Here is a 20,159-nt window from a genome sequence, read left to right as displayed (position 1 = left end):
TAAAATAAAATAAAAAACCACAACACAAACACAAGTAAGAACAAGAGCCCAATAACGTGGAAGCTTCTGTGATGGCCCAACTTCTGGGGAGCTGTATGCAAGCACAATTTTGGTTCAGGACAAACACTAACAAGAAGCAAAGCTGAAGCCGGGCACGGTGGCTCACGCCTGTAAACCCAGCACTTTGGGAGTCCGAGGTGGGCAGATCACTTGAGGTCTGGAGTTCAAGACCAGCCTGGCCAATATGGTAAAACCCCATCTCTACTGAAAATACAAAAAATAGCCAGGTGAGGTGGCAGGCGCCAGTAATCCCAGCTACTCAGGAGGCTGAGGCAGGAGAATTGCTTGAACCCGGGAGGTAGAGGCCACTGTACTCCAGCCTGGGTGATAGAGTGAGATTTTTTTTTTCCAAAAAAAAAAAAAAAAAAGCAGCAGCAGCAAAGCTGAGGCTACAGAAGGATGGCTGAGGTTCAAATTGTGCTTTCAGAGGGGCCCTGGGGAAAAGAGAAATGAGGTCTCAGGTCTTGTGCATTTTAGTTCCACTAGGTTTGGAGGTGCCAGAGGCCCTGGGTTGGAGAGGTGAAGGATCCCCTACCTGTAGTTCCAAATGTGGGGATGATCTACCCCACAAAGGCCCCAAGACCAGGTTTAATGTCCAGGTCTAGCCCTGCTGCACCCTCTGGTGAGTCACAGCGTCTGTCCTGCAGAACAAGGTGCTAGAGGAGGATCTCCTATTGCAGTCTGTTCCCAACGAGCAGAGCAGAAAGAAAACCATGCAAGCATTCAAGAGCCTGGTATTTGAGTCCAGGCCCTATCATTCTCTAGCTATGTGTTCTTGGGCAAGACATTGTTAAACATCCCTGAGCCTCAGCTTCCTCTGTTATAAAATGGGGATACTACCACCTCTTCCTGGAGCACCTCAGGTAGATACTATTTCAAATAAAATTCTAAAGGACCAAATACAAAGCATGATTACAGTAGTTCCTCCTTATCTTCAGGGGACACATTCCAGGGTCCCCAGTGGATGCCCTAATCCATGGACAGAATACGTATATACTGTTTTTTCCTATACATTCATATCTATGATAAAGTTTAATTTATAAATTAGGCACAGTAAGAGATTAACACTAACAATAAAATAGAACAACTATTAAGAAAAGCTTTATTAATGTGGTTTCTCTCTCTCTCTCTGAAACTCTCAAAGAGTCAAAACTTTCAAGGTCAAAGTTTGGGGTGAAGTCAGTGTTTTTCCTGACTTGTTTTCCTTTCCTTGTTGTACTGTATTCGCCCTTCTTGTGAGGTTATGAGATGAAAAAATGCGTATGTGATGAGGTGAAGTGAGGTAGATGATACAGGCATTGTGACACAGTGACACAGTGTTTGGTACTTCCGACCTTCTGATGTGTAGTCAGAGGATCGTCTGCTTTGGACAACCCTGGATCATTGTGTTGTGACAACGTCAATGGTTGGATGTCAGGACAGACCATGTGGATGGGCACATAGTATGCCCAGCGTGGACATGCTGGACAGGGTGTGATTCACATCCCAGGCAGGATGGGGTGGGAAGGCATGAGACGTCATCACGCTACTCAGAATGGTGTGCAATTTAAAATTTATGAATCATTATTTCTAGAATGTTCCATGTAACATTTCTGGCTCACAGCTGACTACGAGTAACTAAAAACAGGGCGAGTGAAACGGCAGGTAAGAGGAGCCTACCATACTCTTTCTCCTACCTCTAGGACTATCTGGGGGATGAAGGACATGAGGGCCACGTATTACTGTCACCATGAATAATAAGCCAAGGAGAGTATCAAATAATGTCAGGTTACACTAATAATCTTAAATCATCTTAAGTTTATGTGGGAAAATTTTAAGTCCTTTGTTGATTTTCCATTGCCATCCATGGGATGTGATGTGGCATCTCTCCTTGTCACTAGCAGCTGTGCATTTGGGCAAAGCAAGCTATTTTATTATTAATTTAATCCAAATACTTAGTACGGGCAGGTCTTCTAAGGCAGGGGAGAGAGGAAAACAACTCTCTATCACACAACTGTGCCAACTGCAGGGAGATTATTAACAATCTACTCCAGGATTCCCATCTATCTCTAAGCAGGGATTCCTATCTCTAAGCACAGGGAGCCAGGAGTCCACTGCTTAAGAAATAAAAAATGCTTTCATTATTCTTTTCTTCCTAAAAATTGTACCACCTAGCAGAATACTGAACACTGTTATCCTTCTACATAACATACCAAAGAAAATGACCGAGTTCATGTTAGTAACCAGGAAAAACACTGACTTCACTCCTAACTTTGACCTTGGGACCGTATAAGCAAGTTGTCCCCCTGGTTCCTTCAATGGGGTACAGCAGATCCTCTTTCCACTATTGTCCAAAATACTTTGGTCCTAGCTGGAAAGCCTGGCAGAGTAACAGAGTCCCACTGTAGGGCTAAAAGAAGGAACACTGTCATGAGTATGAGGATGACCTTGGGCAAGTCCCCCAGCTTCTCTGGGTCACAACTGTAAGGCTCCTGTAAGCTCTAATCATATCAATAAGCAAAAAAGAAAGTCAAGAATGACCAGAATCCAAAAACTATCGCTATTTTCCCTAACCACAGTCCTTTCCTCCTTCCTCTTATTTATTGTTTTTATTTTAGTTTTTTGGTTTTTCTTGGTACTCCCTGATTAAGGTATCCTCCTTCCTCTAGGACCCTGAAGGTTAACAGAATGCAGAAACAAACAAAAAAAAATTTTTTTTTTTTTTTTTTTTGAGACGGAGTCTCGCTCTATCGCCCAGGCTGGAGTGCAGTGGCCAGATCTCAGCTCACTGCAAGCTCCGCCTCCCGGGTTTACGCCGTTCTCCTGCCTCAGCCTCCCGAGTAGCTGGGACTACAGGCGCCCGCCACCTCGCCCGGCTAGGTTTTTGTATTTTTTTAGTAGAGACGGGGTTTCACCGTGTTAGCCAGGATGGTCTTGATCTCCTGACCTTGTGATCCGCCCGTCTCGGCCTCCCAAAGTGCTGGGATTACAGGCTTGAGCCACCGCGCCCGGCCACAAAAAAAAATTTTTAAGTGTCCAGATGGCATGTACACCGTGACTTAAATGGCAGAAGGAAATGAGGTATATAGAAAAGCCAAATATAAAGATGAAAACAGTTGTATCTGCACACTGGAATCTAGCATAACTCTTTTTTTTTTTTTCCCTTTTCAATGATACTTTTTCCTGTTACATTGCCTCATCAGCACACATCAGCCTGCAGTCACAAGCATTTGCAGAGAAAGGTCTTAACTATAAGATCAGTCACTGGCCGGGTGCAGTGGCTCACACCTGTAATCCTAGCACTTTGGGAGGCCAAGACGGGAGGATCACAAGGTCAGGAGTTCGAGACCAGCCTGGCCAACAGAGTGAAACCCCGTCTGTACTAAAAATACAAAAAACTAGCTGGGCATGGTGGCGGGCACCTGTAATCCTAGCTACTCAGGAGACTGAGGCAGGAGAATCACTTGAAAACCTCAGAGGCGGAGGTTGCAGCGAGTCAAGATGGCACCACTGCACACCAGCTCAGGTGACAGTACAAGACTCTGTCTCAAGAAAAAAAAAAAAGATTAGTCACTGCCAGCATCCTGATGCCCCCCTGCTGCAATGGGCCCCACTCCCAAACCTGCTTCAAGGGATGATGGACAATCAGTACCATCACAGCTGGGCAATTCCAGAGACACACATTGGGCTTCTGACTTTACAAACTACTCCAAGGAACACCTTCCTCTAGGGTCCCAAGCCCCTGAAAAGTTTATGAAATAGATATATAAAAGCAAAAGCTTGAAGAGAACAAACAAAGCTCATTCAGTAAAAGGGTTTGAGTCCATCCAGAAAGGAACTAGGGACCAAAAAAAAAAAACAAGATTTTTTTGGTTGGCCACATTGGAACTGCCATCGAACACCTGGGCTGCTACATGCGACGTCCTATACTAGGCACGATGCGAGGGGAGAGGGAGACAGGGGGAGCAAGGCAAGACGAAGGAAAGAAAAACAGCAACACCTCTGCTGTCAAGAATTCTATTGGGATTTCCATGTTTTCATAGAAAAAAGTTATCAGAGACAAAAAACACTTAATTACATTTGCCTCTAAGAAGTAAACTTAGGGTTTAGGGTGGGAAGGAGACAGACTCTTCTTTTTTCTCTCTCTTTTTCTGGAGACAGACTTTTCTTTGTATTTTTGTTTTGTCCTATTTTTACCCATGTGTATCCATTACATTTTGAATTTTTTAAATTCTACAGTACAACTGGAAAGATTACGACTCAAACAATGAAAATGCAAGTACAAGACAAAAGATACCACCCAAAAATATAATCACCAATTGTGATCTAAATACTAAGGGAATAAGGGTAGCAGATGGAATTATAATTAAAATGGTCAATATATTGGGTGCTTATGATGTGCCAGGCACTCCTAAGAACTTCACCTAGATGATCTTATTTAATCCTCACTTCTACCCCGTAAAATGAGATCGGTGGTATTATAATTATTCCCGCTTTATATCTGCAAAAGCTAAGCCACAGAGGGTATGTCATTTGCTCAAGGTCCTTAGCTAGCAAGTGACAGAGCCAGGTAGGACTCAAATCCAGTTTCACCCACAGTTCACATGGCCTCATCTCCAAAAGAAGAGAGGGTTCACATCCTAAATGAGGGCTCCAAAGGAGAAGAGGTATGGTGTTATTTGGAGAATGTCTACACGGGAAGGAGGTATGTATGGGAAAGACAGTGCTGGAATCTGTTATTATCAAAACTATAAACATTTCTTGAGGACCTACTAAGTGCTGGACACAACCAGATTTAGACAGCAGCTGTAGAAACAAAGCTCTTATACAGAGATGAAAAAGGGCCAAACATGCTCCATTTACCTTCTAAAACAAGACCACAAAACTCAAAATCTCTTCAATCCACCCTGAATACGCCAAAGTCTTAAATGACACTGTGTAAAAAGAAAGCTAAGTTGACATAGGGAGGCCAGGAGAGGATGTGAAAAAAAGCAGACTAATGCAGCAGAGAAGGGAGGGAAAGAAATATATTGCCTTCCTCCTGGGGCAAAAGCATTTTAATTATCAACTGAGAGTCCAGCAGAGCCATAAAACTGGCCAGCTGTCCCATTCAATCAAGCCAAAGGCTGTAACAGACAGGACAAGGCAGCATTTTTCAGAGGACCGAGCACTTTGAGTTAAGGTTGAGTTTAGAGGGTGCAAGACGCATGGGCCGTTTCCACAAGAGGCTTTTGCGCAGTTAGAAGGGGCTGGTGGGGCTCAGTCCCTTTCAGGGGCTTCAGCAGAATTAAATCTGCCTGTTTCCGTGGGAAACTATGCCTGGCTGGCTTAGGAGAGGGCTACTCGGGGCTGCCTAAAATCCTCATGCAGCACTTTAGAAAGGGAAATTCAGCCATATCCTGTGTGCAACTAAAATAACAAGGAATGGAAAGAAGTTTCTCCTACTCCTTAGAAAGGAAAAAAAGCACAGTGCCATTTACTGAATCCAGTGCCTGTGAGATACTGACACATAATAGCTCATATCATCTTAAAACAGTATTGCTCATTTCTGTGTTGTTCATATTTTACAGACGAGACTTCCTGCAACTCCAAGAGGTTAGCCACGTGCCCAATGTCAAGTGCTCAAGAAGTAGCTTAAATCCAAGTCTATCTAACTCCTAAGCCAGTGTTTCTTCCATTAGACCACAGTGGTTCCCAAAACCAATCTTAAGGGGAAAATGCTTTCTTCTCAGATCAAAACCTTCAAGTTTCCTACAGACAGCAAAAAGTTTAGGGAAGTTAGGAAGGAAAGGGACATGCAATCCACAGCTTTTAATATGTCTAATTTATATGTCTCACTTTTACAGTATAGTGGACCACAGAGGGGACATGTCTTCCTGTTACTATGCTGGTGAGTGGGATATATGAGGCACAATTAAAGTTGCCTAAGTGACCCTGAGCCCCACCTGGAGAAGCCCTATGTTGTTTCAAAAAAGTGAGCAGGAAGCAAGTATAAATCAAAGCAGCAGCAAAGCTCTGAGACAGCAGGATGCCCCTTGCTTAGCTCCAAGGACAGAGTAGCGGGCGACTAACTGTGTCCCGCTTCTAGCAGGAAAGCTGTCCTTGGATTATTGTGAATCCCCAGGATGGTTCATGTGACCAGAGCATCTTCTCTCAGCAAGGCCATCTGTCATGCCCTGAGCAGCAGTGGGGGAAGGGGAGCACTTGTGAGCTCCTGTCAACTGTTTTCTCCACTAAACCACTCAGCAAAGATTCCGTTTCAGGAGATTCAGCACCAGTCAGAACAAGCCCCGAAATGGGGAACCTGAGCACACTGTAGCCTGACACACAGAGGCAGACAAACTGTGTAGTCACTAACATTCCCAAACACACAGACATTCACGCTTTAAAGTCCTGGGCGGGACCTCAGAGGCCACTTGTCCAAACCTCTCATCTTCCAGATGAAGAATCTGAGGTCCAGAGAGATCACAGATGTGCCCAAGGCCACCCGGCCAGTTAGTGTCAAGGACAGCCCTGGGGCCCATGTTCCTTCCACTGCACCAGAACACCTCTTACACAGATGCCCACTTTAAGTTCTCTGTAATGATACTGATTCATAACCTTCACTGACTCTTACAACAATAAGAGCCCTGACCTTTTCCCTCCAAAATGAATGTATCCACATTTTGCATAGATTCCAGGTGGCTCCCTGGCCCTATGTTAATCTTTACGTTATAAGAGGAACAAAGTGCGGTTCTAAAGGAGGCTGTCAGGGGTCTTGAAGGAGACTCCACAGTAAGGACCTGGACTCCCTGGACATGGGACGGAAGCTCATTTTTCTCCTGACTCAACCAGACCACTGACATCACTGCTTTGTGTGCCATCCATCAGTGACCCTGAGCTACCTCATTAAAACGAGGTGAAGAACCAGGTTAAAGAACGGAAAATTTTCCAAGAGATGCGGAGGAAAGCAAAGATAGGCAGGCTCTTCTCTCATCTCCTTAGAGATCCTGAAGGACAAATCTTGAACCTGAGCAATGACAGTGCCACAGGCCACCTGCAAACTGTGGTCAATACCTAGCTCTTACCAGGTTTGCTTGGGAAGGGATGTGGGGAAGGGAAGACACAATAAAATTTATTATTTACTATCAAGGCAACAGTGGCTCGAATCAGAGGAAACAGATCAAAGACGAAGAGACTAAATATTCATCTGGAAATCAGAACCCACAGGCCTTTCGAAGCCTTTCTTGCCCTGAACTCAACCCCTCACCAAGGCTGTTTTCTGCAACTAGAAGCTCATAGTCCAGAAACTCCAACTTAAGACCCTTCATACAGCACAAGCTTCTGCTCCAAATCCAGCACAGCATTATGAGAGCTTAAAAGTTGCCGGGCGGGGTGGCTCACACCTGTAATCTCAGCACCTTGGGAGGCCAAGGTGGGTGGATCACAAGGTCAAAATATCGAGACCATTCTGGCCAACATGGTGAAACCCCATCTCTACTAAAAATACAGAAATTAGCCGGGCGTGGTGGCACGTGCCTGTAATCTCAGCTACTCAGGAGGCTGAGGCAGGAGAACTGCTTGAACCTGGGAGGCGGAGGTTGCAGTGAGCCAGGATTATGCAACTGCACTCCAGCCTGGCAACAGAGTGAGACTGCGTCTCACACACACACACAAAAAACAAAACAGTTGCCCGGTGTCCTGAGCTACTTCCTGCCCCACTGAGTAAGCTGCAGAGAACCTTCATGGTGATGAAATAGGAAGAGGCAGGCAGGACTCTAGAGCAACCACTGGGAAATGAAGGCATGTGGCCCACAAAGAGATCCACTCCCCTTAAGAATCCTTCTCCACCAACCACAGGAAAGGACGGAGGCAAGAGAATCCAAGCGTGCAATTCGCCTCCCAGGAGGCCACACTGTACAGGGCACTGGGCCTGCTGGCCTCCCTGCCTGGAACCTCCATGCCCCACCTTCCCTTTCCACTTTGTCTCCACTCTTCACTCTCTCAGATCACATCGAAAACAAAACTTCCTCAGAGAATTCTCCAGCACTCCTCTTGAGGCATGTCCCGTTATCCGCCATGCTCATGGTACTCACCACAGTCTTGACTTCACATGTTGTGCAACTTTATTTTGATCAAGGTCCTTCTCCCTACCTCCACAGTGAGCTCCTGGAGGGGAGGGCCCGTGAATGTTTTTGTTTGCTGCTGAATTCTTAACACCAGGCACTTAGACTGGCCCATAAAAGAAAACCAACTTTGCGCAGGAGATGGCCACAAAGGCACAGGACAAAAGGGAAAGGCAAGGTTCCCAAACCACGTTCAAGAAGCCGAGATGCAACCAGACTTGCAAGTCAGATCTCTGGCCTCACTGGTTTCTTCTGCTGAGTCCTGCTCCCCGGCTGGTTATTTGCTTCATTTCAGCTTTATTCACTTACGTATTTATTTTGGTTTGCAGAACATGTCTCTGTATTCATGGGAAATGCTACCCATCAACTGAACAGGATGCTCTGAGACATGCCAGGTGGCTGCTAGCTAACCTCTGGCATAGCCTCCTGCAACCAAAAGATAAATCCAATTCTTTGAGCGCTTGTACACTTTTGCCTGGGTATACTTTTGCCTGGGAAAATCCTCAAAACACATCCATCATCCTCCAACTCCCTGTTAAGAAACACGTAGCAAAAACCACCAAAGGACCTGACTAAGGGAAAAAACAGGGAGAGAAATTCAGAAGTACCTGAGCCAGGTAATGCCAGAAGTATTTCATTTGGAGAGGCCTCCATGAAGCATACAAAAAGTCATTTACTTACCTACCTCTCAAAAAGGACCAAGACTTGGGTTTTCCAGCTGATACTTCACCACTTTCCAGGTCCACTCTGGGAATGTTTTATTGCCTATTTCATTCTCCTGTAGGAAAAAACTGCTTTTACGGCCACTCCTCATCCTTTTTAGAGGCAAGTCTAATGCCACATCATCCCTGGCCAGGGTGCCTAAGCCTTAGCTGCTTCCTCCATCAGGCAGAATGGGCTCTACCACGCGTGCAGGACAAGGACACTAGAGACTGGGATCCAGCGGGTCACAGGGTGCCACACATCTGGCAGCCAGCAAACTCACCAGCCATGAGAAATCCTACACAGGAAAAGCAGTCAGGAGCTTTGGCCAGTGTGTGGTCCAGGTATACTCCAGGGCTTAGAATGTTTGAGCCTGCTGAGCTGAGGCCAAGGGGAAGACAAAAGCTCTGTCTTCCTCACACTGGTGAAAGTATGTCTTCAGCTTCCTGACCTTGTGAACTCCAAGAGAAGGCTGGAGATGAGGACAAAGTCAAGTGAACAGAATTGGGAGGGGGAGATGCTACATGGACCTCCAGTTACAAGAGGAGCAGCCAATCCAACAACTCAACAAAATTGGAACAGGCACTATGAGGGGCATGACAGGCAGTCCCCAAGTTGGGAACAAAGGGAGTACTGAGGCTGGACAGAACAGACTGGGAGTGGACCCGACAGCACCAGGCAGTGGTCTGCTCCAGCAGCTTCTAGCAGCCGGCAACTGGCTACAGTGGAGACATGGGCCGGTGAGTTAGCCGGGGCTGGTGATCAGGAAAAGTGTGAAGAGGGGAGGAGGCAGAGGCATTTGGGATTAATAACGAATGCACTATCACACCACCACACTCCAGCATCCAAAACAGGTGGTTGGGCTCAGACAATTAGGATGGATCAAGGGCCAGGGGATTCTAATGAGGATGAAAAGCAAATCCCATGTGGCTGGGGCTGGTGGCTCACACCTGTAATCCCAACATTTTGGGAGACCAAGGCAGGTAGATTGCTTGAGCCCAGGAGTTCAAGACCAGGCTGGGCAACATGGCGAGACCATCTCTACTAAATAAAAAATAAAATAAATAAATAAATAATTCCACACAAGTGAGGTCTGAACGACATCCACAGATAAGAGAAAGGGAATGTTTACGCTTTGGGATCCCATGAGTAAACCAGTTCATGTGATATTTTATTCATTCATTCATTCATTCATTCCTTTTATCTGTACATTTATTGAGGACCCTACTATGCACCTGGAACTATGATGGGAGCTAAAGACACAAAACCTATTTGGAGATGTAAGGGATGCTCCTGAAATCTTAGCCAACAAAAAGAGGCCAGGTTGTATAACTCGGCAGGTTGGCCTGCAGGCCAGCACGGTGTTTTGTTTTGTTATGGCCTGTGAATGCCTACCAGCGCTTTAGACTGACTCACCCTGGCTGGGTGGCAGTTGAACTCCCAGCCATTAGACCAGGGGTTCTAGTCTTTTGTCATGAATTCTTCTACGAATTACCAGGTAATACACATTTATCAAATGATGACTTAGCACTGACTATAGCAAGTATATGTGATGGGTTACCAGAAGCAGTCAGGTTTGAGCTGAGCACAGAAAACTGCAGAGACGTTGGATAGGCAGAGAGACGAGGCGAGGGCACCCCTGCCAGCAAGGGCGAAAGGGGAGACCAGCTTGGCTAAAGAAGAAAGTGCCTCTAGAAGAAGAAAAGGCAGCAAAGATCTCATAAGCATTTAAGCTGACATCTGAAAAGAGGAAGGCAGGTGTGCCTAGTCCCAACCCAAATACAGTTCACCACTCACCTCTGCTCTTTCAGCTATAAAGTTAAGAATGAGTTGGTTGAAACCCAAAAAAGGTACAGGCAGGGGATAAATCAAACATTAATGCAATGTGGATGCTGTGGCCTTGTGAGCAGAATGACATTATTCTCAATTATATGAAACTAAAGCACTAGGCCACACAGAACAACAATGAAATACCCCAGCTGTCCAACAGGAGTGTGCAGGCAATAGTGTAGTGATTAGGGCCACAGGCTGACAATACACTGACAGGGGGAAGAGAAACGCATGCTACAAGCAATATTTTTGTTAGGATATTATCTAGGGGTTAAAATAAACACGCAAAAATGCACAAAAAAACTGGAAAAACACACAGCGTTTCTACCTGTGTTTTTCTGTTTTCTTTTCCTTTTCTTTTTTTCTGAGATGTCTCACTCTGTCACCCAGGCTGGAGTGCAGTGGCGTGATCTCGGCTCACTGCAGCTTCTGCCTCCTGGGCTCAAACGATTCTCCTGCTTCAGCCTCCCCAGTAGCTGGGACTACAGGCATGTGCCACCAGGCCTGGCTAATTTTTTTATATTTTTAGTAGAGATGGGGTTTCACTGTGTTAGCCAGGATCTCCTGACCTCATGATCCACCTGTCTCGGCCTCCCAAAGTGCTGGGATTACAAGAGTGAGCCACTGTGACTGGCCTCTTCTTTTTTTTTTTGAAATGGGGTCTTGCTCTGTTGCCCAGGCTGGAGTGCAGTGGCTCGATCTTGGCTCCCACAACCTCCACGTCCCGGGTTCAAGCGATTCTCCTGCCTAGCTTCCCAAGTAGCTGGGACTATAGGCGCATGCCACCATGTTCAGCTAATTTTTTTGTTTTTAGTAGAGATGGGGTTTCACTATGTTGGCCAGGCTGGTCTCGAACTCCTGACCTCGTGATCCACCCACCTCAGCCTCCCAAAATGCTGGGATTATAGGCGTGAGCCACCACACCCGGCCTCTCTTTTTCTTTTATTTATTTATTTATTTTGAGACAGAGTCTCACTCTGTCGCCCAGGTTGGAGTGCAATGTTACAATCACTGCTCACTGCAGCCTCAACTTTCCGGGCTTAAGCGATCCTCCCACCTCAGCCTCCCAAGTAGTTGGGTCCACAGGCATGCACCACCACACCCACCTAGATTTTATTGTATTTTTTGCAGAGATGGGATTTCACTACGTTGCCTAGGCTGGTCTCAAACTCCTAGGCTCAAGAGATCCGCCCACCTCGGCCTCCCAAAGTGCTGGGATTACAGGCTTAAGCCACTGTGCCCAGCCATTTTCTATATTTTCTAAGAGAAGGAAAGAAATTATTTAATATGAATAGGAAAATAATGAGACTACCTTCAACGTTTTTAGTTTGCAAAGCTTTTTCATATTACTTGAATATTCGTATTTTTACTTATTTAACTTTTTTCTTTTTTTCTTTTTTTTTTTTTTGAGACAGAGTCTGGCTCTGTCACCCAGACTGGAGTGCAGTGGTGCAATCTCGGCTCACTGCAACCTCCGCCTCCTGGGTTCAAGTGATTCTGCCTCAGTCTCCCAATAGCTGGGATTACAGGTGCCCACCACCACACCCGGCTAATTTTTGTATTTTAGTAGAGACGGGGTTTCACCATGTTGGCCAGTCTGGTCTTGAACTCCTGACCTCGGGTGATCCTCCTCCCTCAACCTCCCAAAGTGCTGGGATTACAGGCATGAGCCACCACACCTGGCCACTTTAACTTTAACTTTTAATGGCCACTATTAAACTGCTCTTCCACCAAATGCCATTATGCCAAGCCATTTACTATACAAAATCCTGAAGTCCATCTACCTGCCCCCAAAAGGACAACCTTTCCATTTAAGACCATCTTTCAACAAGTGTTTGCTAACAATCACATAACTGTTTTTCCCCAGTCTGATGGAGCAGAGACACATAAATCCATTTTTATAGCCAGAGGCTTTTTACAAGTAGTTTTAGGGTGTGATGCTTAAGTTAATGATGTAATGTGGTAAAGTAGTACAAACCAGTAGTTAAGCCAGGGGTCTGAGCCACACGTCCCAGGGCCTGGCTAAACTTGTTTGGCTGTGTGATGCTAGCCATCTGAGGTAATAGTTCATACCAATACGTGTCCTGCATTAAGATTCCATGGTAAGACTGCTAGCTGCCAATTCCTCAGTGGCAATGCTCTTCCTTGGTAACGGACCCTGATTCTCAGCTGGGCTCACTGACACCCAGCATAAAAGACTCCATCTCCCTGGTCTCCTCTGCAGTTAGCGATGGCCAGGCTACCACAGTCAGGCCAATTAACGCAAGCACATACGGCATGCTGGACTTCTGGGAAATTAATAGGAGCCAACTCAGCCACATGGGGCACCTTTTCTGTACTTCTGCTTCCTCTCCTCCTTCAGGCCTGTGACCTGGACCTCATAACTGGCACTCCAGCAGCCATCTGGACTACAGGGTGACAATGAGGATGGAAGCCAAGTACTGGGATGAGGGAGTAAAAAATAGGAGCCTGGGTCCCAGACGACAATACGGAGCTGCCCTAAAATCCTCCAGACTTCTTTTCAAAGACAAGTAAATGTAGACCTTGTTCAGCCACTGTTATTCTGTTTGGCTTTTCAGGTTATGTACGGTCAATCTAAACTCAATGCAGATTCTTTATCAACATAGGATACTATATGCCATACGTGTTTCACTGCCAAAAAATGGCAAATGACTTTTTAAAGCAGATGACCAGGATAATAAAACATTTTAATAAGTCACTTTTTGCTGAATCTTTCTAACAGCTAGGCGTTTGTCATCAACTGCTTTCTCTTTCCCACAAAGACAGCTCCCATGTATACATACTCTTTTCTCTAATGGTCAAAGTCAACTAACACATATAATTCCTAGTATTTTGCCCTCCCATGACAATGACCAAAATCCAATTCTCCAGAAATCTTAACAAAGCAAGGAAAACAAGCCAGTGTTCCCAAGTCTACGAAATACAAAGTTATGGCTCCCGAGCTGGAGGCAATGGGCAAAGAAGTGGCATAGCACTTCTAAGATAATTTTCAGCCTGGGCCACAGAGCAAGACCCTTGTCTCTATTTTAAAAATAATAATTAAAAAAAAAAAAGGCTGGGCACAGTGGCTCACGCCTGTAATCCCAGAATTTTGGGAGACTGAGGCAGGCGGATCACCTGAGGTCAGGAGTTCCAGACCAGCCTGACCAACATGGCAAAACCCTGTCTCTACTAAAAATACAAAAATTAGCTGGTTGGGGTGGTGGGCGCCTGTAATCCCAGCTACTCAGGAGGCTGAGGCAGGGGAATTACTTGAACCCGGGAGGTGGAGGTTGCAGCAAAGCTGAGATCGCACCACTGCACTCCAGCCTGGGCGACAGAGTGAGACCCTGTCTCTAAAATAAATAAATAAATAAAATAAAAATAAAATACAATCATTTTCAAGTCATGCACACATTGCAATGGAATAAGAACGGTGGTATCATCAAGGCTCATATTAGATGTACACAATCCTTGGCAAACATCCACCCACAGACAAATGTCAAAGTGCTACCCCAACACACATGTAAGATTTACAACTGACATCAACATCAGCACCAACCATGCAGTCCAGTGGACCAGAAACATTACTGGGCATCAACTATATTGAGAAGGTCCTTTAAAATACTGCCGAATGTTTAAGTATTATACAACTCCTGCAATCCTGATGGCTCCCCCGTGGCAATCCTAAAACCCACGTAAGGAAAAAGAAAGGACCAGAGTTTTGTCTCCTGAATAATAGAATGACACTCAGGTCTCTTGCCCTCTCCTACAAACAGCAGAACCTTAACAGGGTAACTTTTCCTGCATAAGAGCCTCCATTCCTAAATACAAATCTCTTAAGAGGTAAAAACGTGTACGCAGAGCTTAAAATTACACTCAAATTCAAAATTTCATCAAGTAAACTATTAACTTTTACAACTTTGTTATCCTAGCCCAACTTTCTAAATGGGCGCAATTATGTAACATTACAGTACTTTGCCTAGTTCTCTCAACATGATAAAAATATTAGAAAAAGTAAAATAAACAAAATTCAGCTTCTCCATCACATTTTCACATTTTCCAGCAATACATCTGCTTTTTACCCCATCACTTAAAGCAATCTCTAGGTAGAAATTACTTTGAAAAGAGGTCATCAAAAGTTTTAATTTATTTAAAGAAGAGAATTTGAGTCAGGGGGGCAGGGGGAGATGAAAATCATCATATGATAAAGAGACAGGAAAATGGCAAAGGGAAAAAGAGAAACCTGATTTTTTATGTAACTTAAATACTTCACATGCATCATATCTAAACACATATCTAATGTTCCATATCCTTACAAGAAGGAATTTTTCTATTATTAAGGGGGGAAAGAATACAGGTAGAAAAGATAAATGTATATTTGCATATATATAAACCAGATACGCTTTAAAAATGTCGAGAAGGATATGCCAAATGTAATAGTTCTTCTCTCAGAAGGGAAACATTATAGGTTAACTTCCTCTTCTTTTTAGCTGCACTTTCTAATTTTCTACAACAGACACTTACTACTTACATAATTTTTTTTTAAGAGCTGAGGTCTCACTATGTTGCCCAGGCTGGTCTCAAATTCCTGGGCTCAAGCAATCCTCTTGCCTCAGCTTCCCAAAGTGCTGGGATTACAGATGTGAGCCACTGCGCCCCGCCACTACTTACATAATTTCAAAATGTAGTGTTTTTTTGTTTTTGTTTTTGTTTTGTTTTGTTTTGTTTTTTTGAGACAGTCTCACTCTGTCATCCAGGCTGGAATGCAGTGGTGCAATCTTGGCTCACTGCAGGCTCCGCCTCCTGGGTTCACGCCATTCTCCTCAGCCTCCCAAGTAGCTGGGACTACAGGTGCCCACCACCACGCCTGGCTAATTTTTTGTATTTTTAGTGGAGATGGGGTTTCACCATGTTAGCCAGGATGGTCTCGATCTCTGACCTCGTGATCTGCCCGCCTCGGCCTCCCAAAGTGCCGGGATTACAGGCGTGAGCCACCGCGCCCGGCCTTAAAATGTAGTTTTTAAAGTACACAGATTCACAACAGCATCAACAGAAAAATAAACCACATCTGGAACAGCCTGGAACAAAACAAAGTCTGAAGGATTTCTAGGCTCAAAGCTGAAGGATACAGAGAGTGAAGTCCCTGTGGGCCCATGCTACCCCCAAAGTCCTTCTACTCAAATGCCCTCCTCTCTGGGACAGGATGCTCCAAGTGATTTTAAGTACATACCATTATGCAATTGTGTCCTCTTTACCACCCAGTTTAGTCGAGAGAGAGCACAAACTACCACAGAAAAGCAGTGTATTCCTAACCCTGCTGAGTCAGCCAATGTGAAGGACTGGAGCTTCTACCAACTCACCATTTAATATTTAACACTTGCTTTAAATCCAGTTTATGGATTCTGGATGTTCAATAAACAGTTGCTTCTCAGTTCCCTGCTATTAAATACTAGGTTATCATGGCATTTAATTAATACCACCCTTGGGCTACCAGGAGGTCGGTAATAGTACCAGCAAGTCATGCTCTCCAGATGGACATCGCCACCTGAATCAGCTCAGTTTAAACAATAGGATTCTCTTCTTATAGTCCCTTCTGGGATGGGTACTTCAAGTTGAGGTGTTTAGGTAAACATTCAAACAGATAATAAAGGCTTGCTCTACCTCTTGTTCCACAAAAAGGAAAACGCCTTTAGTGATAATATTCACACTTCCCACAAGTTTTGTGCACAGCATTGTCAGAATTACACATTCTGATATGTGGAAAAATAGTAGGCAAGGCCACTCTTGACTGCTAAAAAAAAAAAAAGCTCAAAATTATCCCAAACTCCTCAGGCGCCTCTTTCCTCTCTTTCTAAACCAATCTTTCTCGGCACTCATCTCACCTCCTACATCTCCATTCAAGGATGGAATGTGTTTAAGCAAGGAGTTTCACTGTCCTCTAAGGTTCCATTAGGAGGTCACTCCTACTGACATCATGGAGTGCATCTGCAACTGCTCTGAGCCCCTCCAGCCCCATCTCTTCATACTCACTGTTGCTGGACTTAAGGTCGCGGTGGATGATGGGAACAATTGCCTCATCATGTAAGTAGTTCATCCCTCTGGCAATCTGCACAGCCCAGTTCACCAGGATGTCTGGGGGAATCCTTTTCCCAGATAACACTCTATTCAAAGGTCCTCCACGAGCAAACTCCATGACCAAGCAGAGGTTGGGCTCCTTCAGACATACCCCTCTTAGGGCAATGATGTTGGGGTGCTTCAGCATGGTGAAGAGTTTGGCCTCTTGGCGAACATTCTCTATAGTCTGGCTGATGTCCTCATCGGGGTCATGGCGAGCTGCTTTCACAGCAACCTCATCCCCTATCCAGAAAGCACGATAGACCTTGCCAAAGCCCCCGATGCCAATAATCTCTTCCAAGGTTAGCTCCGCAAAATCAATTTCTAACACTGAGAAAGGGAAGAAAAAAAGAAGCAAGTCAAAAACATCTTGAAAACATCGTATTTAACCTTTCATTTACCTGGATGGGTAAACACGGCAAGTTGTCTGTTTACTGGGCCTTTCTGTCTCCCCATTATAAAGCAAATTCCATAAGGGCAGGAGCTGCAATTAATCTATTTTCCTTTGCATTTTCCTTAGTGACAGTCAGCACACGGTAGGCATTCTATAAATATTCATGAAAAAATTCCCACCTGGAAAATCATGCAGAATCCTGTACCAAAATCAACTATTGTAACTAAAGGGAATATGGGGGAGGTCCTTTTTTCCGTTCTTTCTTCTTTTAAAATACATTTAAATATAGAGATGGGGTTTTGCCATATTGCCCAGGCTGGTCTCGAATGCAATCCTCCCGCCTCGGCCTCCCAAATTGCTGGGATTACAGGCATGAACCACTGCACCTGGCCAAGATCCTTTCTTTGAGACTTACTCAGCTTTACTGTGTGCTCAGTGGTGAGAAGCACCCAAATCAGTGCCAAGGCAGACACCCAACAACCAAACCATAGAATGAGAAGAGCTCCTGCAGAAGTATGATTAGAGGCTTAGGAAAATCACTAGCTCCCACAGCAGCACACAGCACTAAGGTGAGTGGGGAAAGGATTCTCAGGGAAGGCAACATTTGAAATGGGCCCTAAAGAGTGAGTGAGAGAGATCTCAGGCAATGAAGGAAATCAGGGTAGGGAAGGACAATCAGGCAGAGGGAAGGACAGGAGCCAAGAACATGGAGTAGGAAGTATACGGTATATTAGGATCTCCAAGGAGTCTGCTGTGCCCGGGTCATGTGCATCAGGACTGGAGACAAGGCTCAAAGCCTTGTTGAGGGTAACCAGGCCAGGAAATGTCTTTAAAGCCATTCTGAGGGGCTTGAACTTCACATTGTAAACAAGAGGAGTCATATATCTTTCAGAAAAGGAATGTTGTTAGACCTGTAATTTAGAAAGGAAACCAACTGTGGCAGCCGCTGGAAACTAACCTGGAAGACAGAGACCCAACAGCAAAAGGACCCTCTAAGGAGGCCTTGCAGCTCTGAGGTCTAACCTCAGCAGCAGGGAATATGGGGAGTACGCAGTCAATTTGAGAGACTTTCAGAACTTGGGTTCTACCTGGACCTGGTGACTGAAACATGGGAAAGGAGCCTCATAAGAGATATCTTATTCCAGCAGTCATCTGTGCCTCAGTTCAAGCCCTGATGGTCCCAGTATCCCACCCAGTATCCCAACCAATCATTCTCCTTCCCAAATCCAGAGTTTGAACCTAAGGTACTTGATTATATATTTCGTTGTGTGTGGAAAGGCTTTCATGGGTAGATAATAATAGCTGCCAGTGATTATAAATCGAGCTACATATGGTGCTAAGTGCTATATGAGCAAAGTATGTTTTGTTTTTTGCATGAAACCCTGTTCTGTATCTTCTCTTTTCTTTTGTCTTTACCTGGCTGATTCATACTCATACCTCAGGTCTTAAATATCCGTTTCATAGTGGAATTTCTCCATCCCCAAGACCAAATGAAGTCAGACCCCTATCAAACACTTCCATGGCAGTTTCCATTCCACAAGAGGCACCAAAGTTATAATTACTTAATTACCTGTTCAATGCCCATTGTCCAGGCCAGATTATGAGACCCACGAGGGCAGAGATTCTGCCTGCTCTATTCACCACTGCACTTACCATGCCAAACATTTTGTAGGTGACCAACAGATCCTTGAAATAAAATGGAAAAAAAAAATCTACTTGATATGGTTTGGATATTTGCCCCCTCTGATTTTCATGTCGAAATGGAATCCCCAGTGCTGGTGGTGGGGCCTGGTGGGAATATTTGGGTCATGAGGGCTGATCCCCCATGAATGGCTTGGCATAGTAATGAGTGAGTTTTTGCTCGAATTCACACAAGATCTGGTTGTTTAAAAGAGTGTGGCACCTCCCCGGTTTTTCTCTCTTGCTCCTGGCTCCCACCATGTGACATGCCTGCTCCCACTTCACCTTCCACCATGAAAAAAAGCTCCCTGAGGCCTCACCAGAGCCAAGCAGATGCTGGTGCCATGCTTCCCATACAGGTTGCAGAACCATGAGCCAATAAAACCTTTTTTCTTTATAAATTACCCAGCCTCAGGTATTCCTTCAAAGCAATGCAAGAATGGACTAACACACTATCTCAATAGGAAATAAACCAAATTCAGATCTAAAAAAAAAAAAAAACTGAACTGGACCTTCTGAAACAAATACAGAAAATAATCATACTTTACTAAAAAAAAACCTAAGAAAACAAAGATACATTTCTGAACTTCTGGCAAGACCAAAAGAGGAACTGCCACTGCTGACTACTCCCTTCCTTACTCAGCCAGCCCTGTAACGCCTCCGTTCTCCACTCAGATGCTGGTGGTGCTAAAAAATCTGTTCTTGCTTAATTATAGCACCTCTATCCCATCTGGGGCTAATATTCATTTGTATTTTGTAATGCAACTGGCAGTCTGCACAAAGGAAACTCTTAGGTGGATAAGTTAGGTGGATAGTCTTTAGATATACAAAAAGTATGGCCCATCCTGACCCCAAAATTCCAACTGTTTAAAGAGGTTATCACCTTATCCAGCAGTCTTCCTGAAGAATGAATGTCATGGAAGAATACTGTAGACTAGCAATCGGTATCCATTCCAAAATCCTTCTAGCATAAATTTCAATACTACAGAGGCTAGGAAGCTAAAAACTACATTTCCCAGACTCCTTTACAGCTAAAGTTCTGAATGCAAATTAAGTTCTGCCAATTAGATGCACAAGATTTGAAAGACAGAAGTGAGATGAAGACCATCTTGCTGCGGGGATTTTTTGCAACAGCATGTTGTGTCCAATCACTAAGTCTGTAGATGTGGAGAGGAATGTTTTGTAGCCAAGTCGTTGCCAAATCTCTGGGCTGCAGACACAACAGGGTGTTTTTGAAGCCAACAGCTTCAATGGCAGCTCCTGATTCTGTATGTTCCCAATTAGAGAGGTAG

General features: G+C 44.7%; 1 protein-coding gene across 1 annotated transcript in view; it reads right to left on the bottom strand.

Moving 5' to 3' along the window:
* Window positions 1-20,159, bottom strand: part of MAP3K9 (mitogen-activated protein kinase kinase kinase 9) — an 88,985-nt gene that overhangs the window by 63,433 nt on the left and 5,393 nt on the right. Inside the window, exon 2 of the mRNA XM_003901998.5 lies at window positions 16,710-17,123. Within this exon, the coding sequence (XP_003902047.1) occupies window positions 16,710-17,123 (414 nt within the window). The remainder of the gene's footprint in view (window positions 1-16,709; window positions 17,124-20,159) is intronic.

Source organism: Papio anubis, chromosome 7, assembly GCF_008728515.1.
Source record: "Papio anubis isolate 15944 chromosome 7, Panubis1.0, whole genome shotgun sequence".
NCBI lineage: Eukaryota > Metazoa > Chordata > Mammalia > Primates > Cercopithecidae > Papio > Papio anubis.
Note: the sequence above shows the minus strand (reverse complement) of the source record. Positions and strands in the feature narration are given on the sequence as shown.